The 17,953-nt window shown below is 37.1% G+C and overlaps 4 protein-coding genes across 4 annotated transcripts; 3 read left to right on the forward strand and 1 right to left on the reverse strand.

The window, feature by feature from the left end:
• Nucleotides 1–224: 224 nt before the first annotated feature.
• On the forward strand, nt 225–1,446 carry CBG27703 (the record flags this gene model as incomplete). Its single annotated transcript, XM_045239636.1, has 4 exons — nt 225–321; nt 459–569; nt 619–771; nt 851–1,446. The coding sequence occupies 4 exons, from the start codon at nt 225–227 to the stop codon at nt 1,444–1,446; spliced, it is 957 nt and encodes a 318-aa protein (XP_045099543.1).
• Nucleotides 1,447–2,710: 1,264 nt separating this feature from the next.
• Nucleotides 2,711–5,168, forward strand: CBG14518 (the record flags this gene model as incomplete). The annotated part of the gene is made up of 13 exons (XM_002644529.1): nt 2,711–2,758; nt 2,807–2,873; nt 2,928–3,049; nt 3,097–3,342; nt 3,391–3,573; nt 3,621–3,712; nt 3,757–3,841; nt 3,885–3,977; nt 4,027–4,122; nt 4,171–4,338; nt 4,752–4,849; nt 4,911–5,059; nt 5,110–5,168. The coding sequence occupies 13 exons, from the start codon at nt 2,711–2,713 to the stop codon at nt 5,166–5,168; spliced, it is 1,506 nt and encodes a 501-aa protein (XP_002644575.1).
• Nucleotides 5,169–6,016: 848 nt separating this feature from the next.
• CBG14519 lies at nt 6,017–8,416 on the forward strand (the record flags this gene model as incomplete). The annotated part of the gene is made up of 10 exons (XM_002644530.1): nt 6,017–6,124; nt 6,509–6,565; nt 6,608–6,741; nt 6,783–6,909; nt 6,952–7,103; nt 7,326–7,476; nt 7,526–7,693; nt 7,742–7,882; nt 8,063–8,229; nt 8,284–8,416. The coding sequence occupies 10 exons, from the start codon at nt 6,017–6,019 to the stop codon at nt 8,414–8,416; spliced, it is 1,338 nt and encodes a 445-aa protein (XP_002644576.1).
• Nucleotides 8,417–8,767: 351 nt separating this feature from the next.
• On the reverse strand, nt 8,768–9,231 carry Cbr-flp-11 (the record flags this gene model as incomplete). The annotated part of the gene is made up of 3 exons (XM_002644531.1): nt 8,768–8,853; nt 8,932–9,098; nt 9,152–9,231. The coding sequence occupies 3 exons, from the start codon at nt 9,229–9,231 to the stop codon at nt 8,768–8,770; spliced, it is 333 nt and encodes a 110-aa protein (XP_002644577.1).
• Between the last annotated feature and the right edge of the window lie 8,722 nt (nt 9,232–17,953).

A 17,953-nucleotide genomic window follows, 5' to 3' on the forward strand; every position in this document is an offset into this window, starting at 1 on the left:
GCATTCGTGTTTACGGACCTCCTTTAAGGATTTCATCCTAATCTCCTTTTTCATTCTTGAGTTCGCGGATTTTTTTGTCAAGATATTCGAAACAATACCTCTTCTCAAAATAAAAATTAATCGTTGAAAATTAGGTGAAGTAGCATTATTTTCTTGAAAATGATCTTTTTAACGTTTTCATTTATATCACTTATTTTTTAAACTCAAATGTTTCAAAAACTAATATGTTTTTTAGCGTTTCATCGTCTAAACGGAAAAAAAATTGTTCAGACGATTGCGATTTCTTCTACCGCTTTGAAAGAACAACAGAAATGCGAGCACGTAAGTTTTCAAACAAAATCCATAAAAAAAATAGTTTTCATCCAACTTTTCGAAGTTTCATTATTACCTTCATTGTTTTTTAAAAACATTATTCTGATCGCCTATAAAAAACTAAATAAATATTGAGAACATTTCAGAGAATGTTGATTGGCAACATCAGTTAACATTTCAAAATTTGCAAAATTATCAACAACAACATCCACATGGAACCGAAGCTGGCAGTATAGAACAGTTTCTCATACAACAAGGTAAAAACGATTGAAAAATCCAATTTTTGTAATAAAAAATGAATTACAGCAACGGCTTTCGAGACATCATTGCGAAACTATTTACCAGGAAATGTTTATCATCAAGCTTCTCAACTGGAAAGAGTTGCAGCAGTTCTGGCAGCAGTACAATGTGGGGGGCTAGGGTCAGAAGCAGCTCCATCAGCTGGCATTAAGAGACAAAGTAAGTACTAGATAGCAATCTTCATTTCAAAATTTAGATTCGAAGCATAAACTATCACAGTCAATTAATGTTTTTACAGATGAAGCTGAAAATGCTGTATTGGCGAATAAAAAAAGTAGAGCAGATGCCTCCCAAGGAGCTGGAGAGCCACATGAGAGCGACACAAACGACGACGGATCAGACGACGACGAATCTGACGACGACGGAGTAGCCGGCAACGGAGAAGACGACGACGGTGTAACCGACAATGGAGCAAGCAATGACGGAGAAAGCGACTACGGAGCAGCCGACGAACATCTCTTGCCTGATGTTGCCTTTACTCCATCTAATAAGCTCTACTTCAATGCCCCCTACGACCGCAAAAACGACTTCATTTGGGTGGAAAATAAGTCCGACATCAATGTCAAGTTTAAGGCTCATATGCACTCTTCGAACGATACAGAACTCCCACGTCTGTCCAATAACGCAGGGTACATCCCCGCAAAAACCACCCTCCGACTCGATGTATCTTGCTCGGAAGGTACAAAATCGAGCGACGACCGCGCTGTAATATTGGAAATCATGAATTGCTCAAGAAATGAGAGAATGATGGATCGGGAAGGATTGTATCAAAATTGGAATCTATACGAAGGAGCAGTCTTGCGAAAAGTGATTAAAATTGAATACAACGACTAAACTAATGGATAAATACTTTGGTGATATTTGTAACTTTTTTCCTGTTTTTTTCCTAAAATCATCATCAATAAAAACTCTTACTTACGTTTCGTCTTGGTTCGTTAGGCGTTTCACTAATAAAATGTATCTGTCCCGACAACGTAATAGCCAGCTAAGAATTTGAGTGGCGACCGTTTTGTTCAGTGGAGCGCGATTGCGTAGTGACAAAAAAAGGACAGAAGATCGAAACTTTAAAAGTTTCCGAAAAACAAAAAACAATAATTTGTTCGGTGTTTTACAAACTAGTCAAAATCAATAATTAAGGAAATTATTTTGAGTGTTTCAGGCTATTATTCGCTAGAAATCTCTCCCGGATTTTTTCAAAACAAATAATTCTGGCGCCGTGTTCCGTATAAACTAGAGAGTAATAGATGATTACTGTTTCTAGAAAAGTGTTTTCGGCAAAATTTGCTATTGAAAATCGAAATTCTAGAAATACTGAAGACTTTGAAATCCGGAATTTTGGATTTTCCGGAAAAATCATCTGAAGTCCTCTAAATTCCAGCAAAGTATAAGAGTCTGAATATTTTCGCTTGAAAAATTCATATTAAAAAAAACCAAAAAGATAAGATATGAGTCATAATTGTTTCTCACAACAAGAAACCTAAAAAATTAGAAATTCGTTCAAACACTGAGGAATGGAAGATAGAAAAGAAATGTCTAGTAAACCTAGAGACGAAAAGGATATAGGACGCAGCATTAACAACCGGATTTTTTTCATCGCGCGCAGGAAGAAAACGATGTGAATTTTTTTGAATTGATTTCTCATCTTTGAATTCTTTCTTCCTCATCAGAGATTGACCGTTTATAAACAACTGTTCAGTATTTTTTTTCTGTCATTTGCTCTGCATAAAAACAGGTGAGTATGGAAACAACTTTTTTTTTGGTTTTTTTCTTTTTCAGTTTCATTGTTTGGTTTCTTTTCCTTCAGTGTAGCAGTGTTGTTTTTATTTATCATTGTGAAATGTAAAAAAGAAAATGAACCTGCTGTTCCACATAACAAACAGCGGGTGGCCTAGAATTCCGCCGTCTTTTTTCCGCTTTTACGGGCACTGAGTGCCTTCTCTCTCCACTCTTCCCTACTGACTCACTAGGGATATGTGTTTACACAATTGATTTTGACCTGACCGCTATTTGAAATAGAGTTCAGTTTCAAACGACAATTGTTTATATTTCAAATGAAAAAAGTTTCATAACTTCTATTTTATATTCATTCGTTTGCAGAATGAGTGAGGAGGATGCAGATGTTGTTCAAGTTAGGCCGTGTGAAGATGTAAGCTGTTTGAGGTGCTTCTTGTTAAACAAATATCTTGAATTTCAGGTAGTTGTTCCTAGAAGAAATGTGCGGCCAGATCATGATATCAGTTTTGCCAGAAAAATTGCTTATGGTAAATTTTTCTTCTTTATTGGATAATAACTTATCAAACTCAAAATTCTTTCAGGGGTTGGACATTTTTATAATGATTTATGCGCCAGTATGTGGTTTACGTATCTGATGATCTATATGGAAAAAGTTTTGAAGCTACAAAGCAGTCGAGCCGGGATGCTAATGCTCATAGGACAGGTATTCCTTGTCCCACCAAAAAAAAAACTATTTCGCAATACTTTCAGGTGACAGACGCTATTTCCACTCCACTGGTGGGAATATTCAGTGATTCCAGTATTTTACCGACATGTTTTGATAAAATTGGGAGGAGAATTTCATGGCATCTTATTGGAACCATATTGGTGTCTATCTCGTTCCCGATGATTTTCAATAGGTGCTTCCTATGTAGAAGTGATACGTCGGAGTGGTATGAAATGCTGTGGTTTGTTCCATTTATCATGGTTTTTCAATTTGGATGGGCTTCTGTGCAGGTCTGATTGTTTAAAATAGAATGAAAAATTGAATTCCCAATGTTCTAGATTTCCCATCTTGCCCTCATCCCAGAACTATCGTCTGTTCCATCCAGCAGATCTACTATGAACTCGTTAAGATACGCATTCACAGTTATTGCAAACCTATCCGTCTATTTTGTGCTAGCCTGGCTACTGTCGGAATCTACCGGACATTCTGGAATTGGCCCGTGGGATTTGGGACATTTTAGGGTGATAAAATCTTAATTAAAGGCAAAATTATATAAGTTTCTTTTCAGTTATCCGGCTGGCTAGTGGTGATTCTTGGAATAACAGTTTCTTTTGTGTTCTACGCATTTACCAGAGAGCCAACAAACCAAAGAAGGATCAGGTAAAGGTTTTCAGGTTTAAGAAACACTGGTTTGTATATTTCAGTCGTTTAAACTCATTTTCATCGGAAGCTAGTGAATTGGCTCGCATGCATTGGACCAGTTGGTTTGGTTATGTTCAATTCTATCAGGTATTTTTTTTCCAAATTGCCACCTTACCCTCTTTGATTTCAGATTGCCCTTCTCTATATGCTCTCTCGTTTGTATATAAACATCTCTCAAGTTTATTTCCCGTTTTATATCACGATGACTCAAAATTACGAAAAAGTGAGTTCAAAAAGTGAGTTGAAACTGTCTCTAAAATCACTTTTTTTAGAAATATGTCGCTATTCTTCCAATGGTCTCCTACCTCTCATCATTCAGCGTCTCAATGATCAATAGTACTCCGGTTGTGAGCAAACTCTCCAAAAAGGTTTTGACCCATAAAATTCAACAAAAAATCCTCTAATAGTTGGTTTAGATACTCTACACATTTGGGTTAGTAGCTGGACTGATGTCATGTGCTACAATGTGGCTCGACCTACCAGGATGGCGAATTTACGGCTTGGCAGTAGGAATTGGAATAGCACAAGCAATTTTGCTGATAACCTCGCTATCAATCACAGCTGATTTAATCAACAAAAATACAGTGGGTTTTTATATTTGAAAGTGGAAGTGTTGGGAAATGTTGAATTGAAAAATTGACAAAACTGCGATTCCTAATAAATAAGAACAAATACGTCAAAGACATTTTTCGCACTGATTATATCAATTCCTGTCAGAGATATCAGAAATTTGCGAACTGTAAAAGTGTTGGTGATGTTATGGCAAGCATTTTATCAGTTAGCAGATTTTTGGTATTGCTAGTAGGAACCCCGATAATTCATCGGAAAGTGGGTAGAAAAAATTGTTAAAAGAAAAACTTTGAAGTTTAGAAACCTAGGAAAATTTAGGACAAAAACTATCAGTACCTGAAGAAGTATTATGTTTTAGTTTAATTATTCAGGTAATACCGTATCATATTTGGCTTTTCTAAACTTTGTTGGAAAACTGAAATTTCAGGAAAGCGGCGCCTTTGTCTACGGAGCGATGAGCTTTTTCGACAAACTCTCAAACGGAATCGCTTATCAAATTATCGAATTGTGGACCCCCGCCTACGAGTAAGTGTGTTGTTTGTGTTTGCTCTATTAACCAACATTTGGGGATTATGATTTATTACAGTGCTCTCAAACCACATCAAGCGAGTGCCATTTTTTATCGACGAGTGATGGTATTCGTACCCGGAACATGCTTGGTCCTTGCCTTTCTGGTTCTCTTATCACTGGCACCATTCAAGATTGGCGATAGGAGACGAGCACGTCCTGTTCGAGGTTCGAAATTTATTGCCCAGAATACTGTAGCTTAACATTCTTTGTTTCAGATGATGAACAAGCTATTCTGGATGACCAGGATGACTTGTATCCGGAGATCACAGCTTGAAGTTGTTTACGATGTATTTAATAATTTATTACTGTTCATAATAATTTATCTCTTTCCTACGGTCATAATGGTTCTTGTGCCTTTCGTAAATCACTGTGATATTTTTTCTTACCTTTGTGATTATTCTCTGGTGTCTTACTCACTTTGTAATAAAAAGAACAATTTACAATCACATAGTCTAGTTTGATTTTATGGGTTCCATCAGAGAATTTATCACCTACCAGAGTAATGGTGCCACTGATAAAATCAACTGGACAACTATAATATAATTGAGCACAGTTTCCTTGCCGACATACACTGTGGCCTTCGATATTTTGATGAGAGAGTAGGAAGGGCAGAAGTGGGAAGAAGAAGGTCATGACGACTACATATATGCGTGAATTGGAGACGGAGACCGATAGACGCATCGTATGATAAGAAACGACAATATGCGCGTACACTGTGTTTAAGTTTCTGCGTCGGTTTGGTTTCTATGTGTATGCTTGTTGAAAAGCTTTTTCACACCTTACCGTTCTTTGGCCATTTATTTTTATCACTAGCATTCTCCAAAATACAATAAAATTGTTGCGATCTCTTTTTTTAGGGTATGTGGTCTGATTATGGCATGATCTCTCATTTTATTTCTTTGAACAGCCATTTGATGAAGTTCTCTCATACATTTCTCGAGTTTTTGTCCGTTCAAATTTCCGTTTCCATCTCGATCAGCTGAATGAACAGCCATCAAAAGTTAATAAGCAAAAAAAAAAACAGTCTCCGTCTGATAATTCCATAAATCATTTCTGATAAGAAACGAAAACTGTGCTGATCACATCATTCATTTCAGTCATACGTTTACTACTCCATTAAAGATGGGCGCTCTCTCAAAACTAGCCTATGCTCTGGGGCAGCCCGTATTAACAGCGAGCTGCTATGAAACAATTCATACGTGGAATCCAAACTGTTATGGTGCAGTATGGGTGAGTTTTAAAAATCGTATAGGGACCTCAACAACTGGAAAACCCAGGTTTCGATGGAACTATCAGTATAGGTTGAGAATATCTAGATATTTCTGAAATATTTAGAATTATATCAGATTCAGTACCAAAATAATCGTTGTCAAACAGTTTCTCAAACTTTTTAAACTTCCTAATAAATAAAAAAGGTGAGAAAAATTCGAAAATTGAAACATATTATTTCAGAAAATGTCTGACAAAAGAAATGGATATAACATTTCTTAGAACTGTCTAGATAGGCTAACCTATCCTGAAGTTTTAAGCGAAAGCTGGGCTCAAAAAGTGCTGAGCTTCCCTTGTTAACTTCTAAAAACAATAAATTCAAAAAACTAAACTCAAATATTTCAGGACGCCCTACCAACCGGATTGTATTTCTCTCTCAAAACTTATGCATCTTTCTATCTGGTAAATATTTCAAACCAATATTCGAAATAAATTATATTTTAGATCACAAATGTTGTTGCAAAACGCGGAAGACTAGATAAAATTAACTGGAAAAAATTTGGAATCGACGTATGCCAAAGTTCACTTTTCCTGGTGACTAATATGTGCTTCTTCTTAATTCTTTTATGCAAATTCAGGTAAGAAGTTGTGTATTCTTCAAATAATAATAGTTTTTAAGACACTGGCTAGGGTTTTTCACTCCTGTGACAATGGGGCTATTTTCAAGCATACTAGCTTCTGCAATAGCGATAATGGTGGAGAAAAAGACAAGGAGGCCAGCTCTAGCTTTGTATTTAACCAATTTAGTGAGTTTAAAAACTTTTTTCATTTCCATGTAAGATTTCCAGGCTTCTGAAACATGGTATCGCCATCTGGCCAATCACGGATACGCGAAAATGTACAAATATGGAGAATGTGTCCCTTTTGGAATCGGACTAATGCTTTTCACGTATCTTCAAAGCCGCGGAAGACTTCCCAAATCTTTTAACGGATTCATGAAGTGGGTGTTATTGAAAATTCTGCAAACGAACTTTGCCCCTGCGGCACAATTCCCCATTTTTTTATCTTTAGTTTGCTCTTCCGAATATTGAAATCGGAGTAGGACACTTGAGAATTCCTTACGGCATAATTCATCTCTAACTAAAAGATAGGCAATAAATCAAAGAATTTCCGGGAAGAACAAAAGCTTTAAACCTTTGGTCAACATTTAATTGTTTTGCAGTGCAGCTCTGAAGATAAATGTGTCGGATAATGTGATAAACGAGAAGAAGATTCCAGCCAATTTCCGGTCTTTCTTGGAAAAGTTAAGAAACGATTACGAGAAAACAGAACTATGTCAGCATCCTCATTCATGTGTCAGTCATTCCACAGAGGTGACCAATTCAAAATTCAGAATTTGAAAAAATAGAAACCTAATTTCAGAGTTTTCTGAAAAACTTCTCTGTTGGGTTAACAGCCAGTTCTGCTTTGACAGTGATGCGGAACTTCAGGACCATTTTTAAGAATCCATTGAACTTAGTCAATCTATTAATCTCAAAGCAGAATATGCAATTGCCATTGTTTGCAGGATTTTTACCTTTCATCTTCAACGTGAGCATTTTTAAATTTGCAAAAGTAGACGTTCTAAGATTTATACAGGTCTCCCGCTGCTCCTTGAACCGACTACCAGAAACTCCTCCCATGTTAAACAATATATTCTCTGCTGGATTGGCATCCATAGCAATGGCTTTCTACCCAACCGTCAGTATTGCCATGTATTGTCTTTGGAAGGCCATAGAGGTAGGCTTTTTTTAGAACTAGGTGTGCATAGAAACAAAAATAAACACTTTCGAGACAATGGGAAGTGTGAATTCTTCTGTTCCGCAGAGGTGGAATTTTTAAAAGTGCCGAGGCGGGAAAGTCATGGAAACAAACCTTGGCTAAACTATGATCTGCATCAAAAATAATCTCCTATTTCAGACGGTGTATTTTGATCTCATGGAACGAGGATACCTGCCAAAAATAAAAAATGCTGAAATTGTTCTCTACGCTATTACAACTGGTTACGTCCTTTGGAATTGCATCGTGGAGCCAAGAGCCATCCGTAGAGGTTATCTCAATTTCCTGTCAGGATTGGTTGGTGGGAAGTGAGTGGAGTTTTTTTTTGGAGAAATGATGTGTACTACTCGACCTTTTTGCAGAATTGGCTTGTTCAATAGACATCTTTACGACCATTTTAAGTATATCTCCCGTGATATCTACACCAAGATTCCTCTATTTGATGCGAAGCACGCTATGATCAATCCTTTGCTCTACACACCGCTTGTGGAATGAAAGATCTTTTTGTATGTATAGTGAAACCACTGATTCAATAAATTTGTCTTCTGATACCCTACAAAGTCGGAAGACAAGAGTTTAATTAACAACGCCTTTATTGTTCATAGAGAGAGCATAGAATATCAGAAAAAGTTGTTCGTGTTTTGATAGATACACCAAGAGAGAGGAGATCTGAGGATTAATTTCCTTTCGGAGTTTTAAGCGACACCAATCAAAAAACTAGACAGTCATAAAAAGAAAGAAAACGAGAGAGAAATTTTGGGGATGGGGGAAAGAAAGATGAGACAAATTAGAGTTGATGAATTCGCCTTAGCAACTGTTCGAGAAGATTGCGATCGTCGTCAGTCATTACTTGTTGCCGGCGTACTGAAGCTTCTGAAGAGTCGACAAAATGTCGTGCATGTGATCGATTTGACCGGACCGGCCGAATCGAACTGCAAAGCAAAATCAAAATCACGACACGTGAAGCCGTAGGCGGCGAAGCGAAATCAAAATGAATTTTAGATACCTACCGAATGGTTGAGGAGCTCCGTTTCGTTTTCCTTGAAGCGAGCTCTCTGGAGAAAAGTCCTCCTCATCCATAGCGGATCTCTTTCCAAATCGAACAAGAGCATTTCTCATTCCTCCACTTGCTCTTCCGAAACGAACCAAGGCGTTGCGCATGGCGCGCTTCTCCGCACTAAAAACCATGAAATTTTATAATTACATCGTTTTTACAAAAATGTAACTCACCTGACATCATCATACGGTTGGGCAAAGCTGGCAGCGACGAAGATGACCAAAATAAGAACCAATGCAGAGAATTTAGTCATGATTCAGTATGAAACTGGAAAAAGTGAGACAAGCGTCCAAACGCAGTCTTTTATACCTGCAACGAGCGCGTATTATTAGTGGGCGTTACGATTCGGATGAGAAGGGTTGGAGGAGGGTAAATAGCCGCGAGCTACATCTTATTACTATTTCCGAAACGTTTTGATGAGTTTTCTCAAATTTTGAAATGAAAGAATATTCGAGAAAAACAAAGTGATGTCAATGGAAGAATCCTGGTAAGCTCCCAAAAATAGGAGGAGGAAAGGGAGCTTGACTCTGACAAGAAATGGAGAAGTCAAGCGCAGGTGTTCTGGGGCCGAAACTTTCTCCAAGCCACGCCCATTTTTTGGCGGCGATGACGCATCGGAGAGCGGAGAAGAAGCGAGGGGACAAGAATTCATTGTCGAGCAAAAGAGAAAGCACAAAAATGGAAGCATCAGGAAAAAGTGGGTGTTCGATGGAGGTTCAAATAGGGTCAACATGTTAATAAAATCGAATTTTCTATGAATTTGAAAAATCATCCTATCAATCAAAATTTGACACAAAGAACAATGGATCAAAAAATTAAAATCTTTCAGAAAGCAGAATTATGTTTTTCGGTTAAAAACGTGTTTAATTGTTCCCACTGAAAACGTCTCCCATCTATTCGAACTTGACTATATTTTTCTAGAAAATTCGTCGAGCAAAAAAGGGAACAAAAAAGTAACAACCACACATTTTCGTGTTTCGGACCTTCCTCACGAAGTCTGTGGCTCAAAATTTGAAACAAAGTGTTGTTGTTTTGTTTGGTTTCACCAAAGTTTCACTGCTATCTTATATACAGATCTATGCGCATTTTTGCACTTTTTCGATATTCCCCACCCAATCTTTTTTTCCTATAAATCTTCGTTTTGTAAATGTACACGAGTGGGCCCAAATCTCAAAGAAACTTCCCCAGGCGGAACATGATAGAAATCTTAACGTGCAAACTAGTTACATTTTCCGGAAAAAATATTTCTGAGGTTCGATCATGATTAATTCATTCACAAAAACCCACGAAGGTAAAACGCGGAAACATTTTATTACTATGAGGACACGTCAGAGGACACCTCGTCACAGTTTTGCATCTTCTTTTTTTTCGAAAAACTCTAGTCGCTAATCGTTTATTCTTGAGACCAAATGCAGAAAGTCAAAGAGTGTGGGTGTCCGATTTGTGGGTGGACTATTGTGGGTGGACTGATAGGGGAATACCTTTAAAAAAGATTGGTGGAACAGAATAAAAATCTGAAAAAGCACTCCAACAGAATTGGAGGACATATAAGAGTGCGAAACTTTCGGTTGGGAACTTAACTGGAGCTGATGGCTCGTAAAACCAACAAACTTTAGATCCTCTCTCTCTCTCTCTTACCCGCTTCATCAATTATATCGGTTGGGGGTTTTTCGAGATACTTGTTTTTTTTTCTTCAGATTCAAAACCCCTCTTGTTTTCAAAAGAGTGTTCATTTATCAAAGTTTGAAGGAGAGAAAGGACAATGGCCCCCTCAAGAATCAGTTTCATATTGTGACAAGTTGAGAGAAAAGCGATGAGACTGGAACCTAGACTTTTCTTGTTCCTCCAAAACATCATGTCCAGACAGAGAAGAACAAGCTCTATGTTTTCATGTTTCAACAAGAGAACACAAATAATTCAATGATATTGCTTTTTTCAGAGAGATCAGTCATCATCAGAAATAAAAGTTAGGAAGAGAACATATGTCTGCATTATAAATTTCGGTAGGAGTTGAGTCAAGTTTTGTTTTGTTGGAGTTGGAAATTGAAACAACAACAGTTTGAAAAATGACGAATCATGATCTTTGATAGGAATGCAAAAATGGTAGTCTTCTGCTGCTTAATTTTAATATTAGGTCGCTCACGAAAGTAACTTATTTAGGTTTCAATAAACATTTTCCGAAAAACGAGTTTTGTTTTACTCTGAAGTGTTTAATAGAAGAGCTGATTTGGCATAAACTGACGAAATTGATCTCGGTTGTTTACGCGGTATTCAAAAAAAAATTTGATTGACAAAGTTACCGGAAACAGTCTAATAAAAGGTCACAATATTCTTGAACTTCTAGTTCAATTATCCTGATTTCGGTAAGAGTTAACAAAATTTGGCCAACTGATAAAATTTTTACCATAATATCTCCAGAAATTGAGATAATCGAGCTCAAAGTGTAAGTATAGGTCCCGTTCTTTCAGCGTGTTTACGGTATTTGAAATCATCAAAAGCGTTTTGTATCAGTTGACCACTAATTGAAATCTTCTACAAGAAATGCGACAATTGATAAAGTTGACACTTAGAGAACCCTTTTTTTCACGGACTTTGCAAAATCTTTTGTTGAAAAATTTTTGCAAAAGTGTTCGAAAACTTTTGTTGTGAGCAAAATTTAAATTTCAGATGAGCCATTTTTAGCCAGAAATGTCATTTTTCTATATATTTTCAGGACCATAAATGCGTCAGAACCTAGACAAAAAACAAGGTCATAAATTGGATTAATTTCGAAAAAAATTGAAAAATATGGTTTCAAAATTTGAGCCCGGTGGGTGAGCCTACTAAAAGGACCAATTCATTTTCTAATGCACTTGTAAACATCTTTCTGGCTCCGCATTTTTTATCTCCTTCTCTTCTAGTTTTTTTATCTTCTAAATCATAAAAAAAAACAGACCCACATCATCAACCCGGGTTTGTTTTATGTGCCCCATAGGTCCTCCCAAATGACGTGTTAAGAGAGATATCCATACCAAAAATGAGTAAAAAGCACAAGACTTCATTCATTTGAGTAATGGGTAAAAGTGGGATTAAAAGGGGAACCAGAACACAGTGTATTGGGTTGATGGTAAAATGGAAAAAATTGAAGAAGGATGAAGAATGAAATGAATAAATAGAGGGGTGAGTTAGAAAATTTGGGATTAAAGGGAAGGAAGTCTTGCACAGAAGAGAGGGCCAATATGAAAATGAAACTGTGTGGCCCTCGAGGGTCACTATAAATAGTAAAGTCAAAAAGAGCCAAAAGCGTGGGTGGGGTGAGAGAGAAAGGGAATGGACGAGTTTTGGTTGTAAAGTGATTGATAAAGCTGTGAAACGAAAGAAGAGGGATAAGTCATTGGGGATATGGAAGGCTGCTCTCTATACTCATATTCACAAACATTTGTTGAACTTTGACGCTCCTTTGTCAAATTTTGGTCTCCTCTATGTCACGTCAATTCCTGTGTAGCCATGATTCCTCCACTCGACATAGCCAATGGATCGTCCGAAGCGAGGGCGGACGAAAGAGTCCATTTGGGCAAGGATGTTGTCAACTCGGAATCCGCCATCTCTGTAGTGACGTCTTCTTTTGTGTCTAGAAGAACAAAAATGTATAGATTCAACATCATGAAGTCTCTTGACAATTTCTTGGATGTAGTTTTGAGGGGTCTCATCTCAGAGAGCAAACACAATGATAAATGGTAGTAGTATAACTTTGGGTTGTGGGTCAAGTGATGCTTCAAAACAATCTTCTGGGTCAAAATCGGGTTTTTCGAGATGACATATCCCAAAACTTTTTTACTGGATGCGAAGAATGAAAAGGAAAACTTATTGAAAATTCCTAAAGTAATTATAAAATGGCCTAGATACATATATACTACCCTTTGATTGATAGAAACCATAAGTCATGCGTGATCTCTTAATTCACTTCCTTCTTTCCTATCCCCTTCTAATTCAAAAAAGTCATACTGTACCTGTGTCGTCGATGCCGATGTTTATGGACTGCGTTCTTCCAGTCATGTAACGTTCGCTTGTGCAGTCGATCCAGTCGGCCGCCTTTCCTCACCAAGAATCTACAAAACTACACCATTTTACAACCGTTTTTTGATGATCAAGACACGGACACAGGACGAGAAGAAGAAGAGGATGAGATGGGGCAATTTCATGAGTGCCGCTCGTAAAAATTTAGGCTTTTTAAGGCAAACGGAAGCGTCTCTTTTCCATTCCATCGACTCATAAACCCTTCTCTTTATCTACAGTTGTTTTATATTTTGGAGACAGAAAGTGTTTCTTGAGACAGAGTTTATTTCGAGAAGAGGTCAAACTCACTTTTCATTCGCGAAGGCAAAGTCCAGAAGGACAAGAATCAGCAGTAAAACTGCAATGTACCGTATCCTGAGCACCATTGTTTGTGAAGGCTTCTATATGAAAAAAAACAAGTTATTGATAATCATCATAATGATAAGTGACAAGATTGACAAGGGGCACAAAAAAAGTTTATTGTTGTCTCGGGTGGGCAAAAATTTGGCCAAAAATGGGTGTGATATGAAGCAGAGGTTGCAAGACAAAACACTGTGGACACTATCAATAAAGAAACGGTTCGTCTATTTTTATTGTTTCAAAACTTGCAGAAGCTTCTGCAGCCAGGGAAACTGCAAGGCGACGTGACATGCCAATAGTTTGGAATAGGGATGGGAGGGAAGAGAAAGATGATGATAGAGGTTAACGAACGGGAGACTGTGCAGGAAAACACTGGATTTTAATTGCCAGACTAACGAGAACAAGGTGTTAATCGAATCAACTAAAAAGGTAAACAGAGATAAATGTCTTGTTTTTTTTTTCTGCAGTCAGGTTATAGACTAACTCAAATAGAGACTACTGTAAAATGGAGTTGCATCTTGACTGTCAGGTTTCAGCCAAAGTTTCTCGATTTCTAAAAATGATATGAAAAAGATGTAAACTAACAAATTTTTTATAATAATATCAAGAATATTTTGTTAGTGCAACATTTTTTGATACCTATTACAGGAACCGAGAAATTATTACTGAAAGTTGATGGTCGTGGTGTAACACGAGCAGTAATAGATATTCTCAACCTATCCTGAAAATTCTATTAAAATCTGGGCTAAAAAGGTTGATGTTACTTTGTAAAGGGCCTAGGGTAATATGGGTAAATGAAGACTATACAGAATGCATTTCTACAGTAACCAGATTTTCCAATATTCTAGACCTCACCAGTCCCCGAGATGAAAATAGAGAAACTGAGAAATCCCAACTCCTAGAATGCCGAAATACAAAAAAAGTAACGACATGCAGTTCTAAACTTCTAGACACTCTGTCAGGATTCTCCCCTCCTTCCAAATAATAACTGGTCGGGGAACTGTGATGATGAAAAGAAGCAGCAGAATGGAAAATGGGAAGAGGGCACTGCATTTACATATGACGACGAAGTGGTGTCTTCTACAGTATGCTGCGCTTTTATGGGTGTGGCCGAGATGTATACGTAAAAAAAAGAAGAAGAAGTAGAAGAAGAAGACAGTGGGACATACTGTGAATGATGGGAGAAGACAGCTGCTGGGACGCGCAGGTGAGTGAGTTATCGGGAGGTTATGAAATGAGTCGGTTCAAAGTGGTTTGTCAAATGACTCACTTCTTGCCCTCGATTTTTGACAAATCATCAGCATACTGTGCAGTTTCTGGGAATGGGTCACAACGGAAGCGAGAAAAAAAGAGGCGCGGTTTCTATAGGAGGAGGTGAGAAATAGTAGCAGGCTTCACCTTTTCTTTATTTCTTCGACAATAGTGTTCTACTCTTCACTTTCACCGCCTGGTTTTTTCTCGAACGTTGCAAGCTGATGAGAGGAATTAGTAAGAGAGGAGGAGAAAAGGGAAAAAGGGTTCGACGGCTTGGGATATAGAGATGAATCACATAAGTGATGAGTGACATCAGTCAGTTCCTCTCCTAGTGAATCATAGATTGGAATTTAAGTTAGCTAGCAGCAGACCACCCTTAAGAATTTATGCAGCTGTTGTTGCATTCCTGTATTTCGAAATTTTCGAAACTGTGAAATTCAAATTCAAATTTCACACACTGAAGAAAAGTGACTGAGGGTATCCTAGTAATTTGGGAAAAAGGATCCAAGAGAAAGTGTGGATAATAAAATCTTTGAACGCGACGGAATGACGTCTGGGTTTGATGTTTCAAGTTGAGACTTCTAATTCAGCAAACTGTATATTCCAGTATTCGAAATGGTTGGTGTTCAATAAATCACGCTGAGAAAAAGAATGAAAACCTATTGTTAAAACGTCAGTGATAATTTGCTGGACACTCGGGTGGTGACGTTCATTCTTCTCTTCATTCCTACAAAACTTTCCTACAAAACTTCTCACATGGGAGACTGAATCAAATCAAATCATATTCAGCGATCTGTCACGTTAACTTTGGAAAATCGCATCTTGAACCAACATCAGCGTACCTGATAAGAGTAGATAGATCATGTTGAATGAGATTGTCTTGAACAGATGTTTTCGTTTTCTATCTTCTATTTTTTATCGCTGAATTTGATCCAATACAAACTGTGACCACTAGCCGATACTAAACAACTTTCTTGGTTGGCAAATGACCTTTGCACAAAATTCAATTCAACCTTGGACTGTGTCAACACAGTTAAAGTGGTCTATTAAGCTTATTCTTCTTGAAATTAACTTTCGCCACAATTAGATCTTCGTCGAGATTGCTGTGTAATATTCTAATCCAACCAAAATGTGTAATAATTGTATGTAGGTAAAATGTTCGTTTATGTCATGCAGAAGGTGAAAAAGCTTAATTTGCAGATTGTGTAGTTGTAGCATTCCACAGTAACTGAATGGGACAAAATACAAAATAGGAGAAGGGAAATTGAAATGAAACTCTTTCGGATCTCAAGGGCGAGAGGAAAATGAAACGAACGACCGCCGGAAACAAAAAAATCGCCATGGGTGACTAATCTGGTATCGTTCCAATGAGCGGAAATCTAATTAGCCACCGGATTACTGTAGAGAAACAAAAACAGGGAAATTGAAAAAAGAAACAAAAAGGAAATGGTTGTCTATTCGGATATAGAAAAAAGTATATATATTTATAATAACTGTAAATTGTGGACGTGAAGATAATTTTCACTATCCTAACATAAGACACAACATATGAAACGGTTGTCTTTGCAATATTTCTTGTGTCTTGAGTGATAATTGTTGGCTGAAAAGAAACCGAATGGAAGTGATATCACGATACGGATATGTGTGGTCGATGCTGGCGACAACTTTAGCGATTTACGACGCTACAGGTGTGACATTAGAATGAACCGTAGTGTTGACACTATGCTGACAGAAAATACGAGGTGATGACAATCACAAACTACGTAAAATATTAAGAGAGAGGCAAGCAAGTACAGTTTTTGCAATATTAAAAATATCAGATGTAGAATAAGACAGAAAAAATGATCTCATAAATAATACTGTATTGGCAAAAAATTTAATTACTGTGAGAACGGTGCTAGACAAGTCGTTCCACTTTCAGCTCAATGATCTTGATTCCCATGAAAGATATCAAGTTTTTGTCAACGGATACATTTTTAATCATTAACTCGCTAAACATTTTTGTAAATAGTAGAGTTTTGATATCTATAATATAATTCGAAAAAATTCAGCTCAAAATGCAGATCGTACCGTACACTTTTCACTTTTCACTTTGAGGCCATATTCATAAACATTTTCCTTGGAAAACCATTTTCCCTCTGAAAATCAACTGAATTATTTTCCCAAAGGAAAATGATAGCGTGAAAATGTACTGAACATCAATTAAACGGTTTTCCGACTCTCAGGGTCAGAAAATGACTTTTGAACTAAATGTTCTCAAAAACTATGAACTGAAAATTGCTCATATTTGGTGAAAGTATTCAAAAATTCCCAGCTCTATCCATTCAAAATACAACTTTTATAGAATCAAAAAAATCAGAAACCAACTATAAACATATATCGAAGTTGGCACACTTATTTCATGAAAATATAAGGATTTTCCAAAAAGAAAACTATTTTCCTCCAATTTTCACATCTTCTCAGTTGATTTTCTGAGGGAAAAGGATTTTCCAATAAAAATGTTCATGAATATGGCCTCTGATTTCATTTGACTCATTTCATTTCATTTGAAACTTTGGTTGTCTAAAAATATAGTAGATTTAGTTAAAAAAGACTGAAAAAATTCCGATCAACTGAACAAAAATAGACCATGAGTTGTAAAAAAAAGAGCCTGATTTTTTCAAAATTGTTATTTCAGGAAGTTTTGGGGACTTGGTTGATTTTAAGCTGTGTACGTCGTTTGGATGATTTTTTTCAAAAAAGTCTTTAAAGGTGGGGGGACAGGAGATTTTCCGTAGTTTTTTTGTAGCTAGAGTATGCATTCTACCGTCACGGTGTACAACGCTTAATGTCACTCTGCGTACAGCTATCGTCCTCGCCTTTATGTATGCAATCGGGCGTGCGCTTTCTCTTTGCCCGCGTGGCTCAGTCGGTAGCGGCGCCGCACCCTCAATCATCGCCCTCACAAGTTCAACTCCTCGAGGGGCATCTTTGAACGGAATTTCGAGAACATATTTTTTTCATGTCCCCTCACCTTTAAAGACGAAATTCAACTTGTATTTTTGTTTAGTAGCCTCGAAAATGTCAGTTTCATCTATAGAAGTTGCCGTGAAACCTGTATCAGAATGGCCCCACAATAATATGCTACTAACAAGTTTCAGCAGAATTATTTCATTTCTTATGCAAAATAGAGAAAACGTGCCAACTGACAAAAAACTTTTCATATTAAAATAAACAATTTATACTTCTACAACTTTTTTATATTTTCGACAGAAACCAAAGAAAAAAGGTACGAAGTTTTTAAAGGTACCCTTCTATAACTGGTTTTACGGCATATTTTTCAGACA

Source organism: Caenorhabditis briggsae, assembly GCF_000004555.2.
Source record: "Caenorhabditis briggsae complete genome, chrX, whole genome shotgun sequence".
NCBI classification, from domain to species: Eukaryota; Metazoa; Nematoda; class Chromadorea; order Rhabditida; family Rhabditidae; genus Caenorhabditis; species Caenorhabditis briggsae.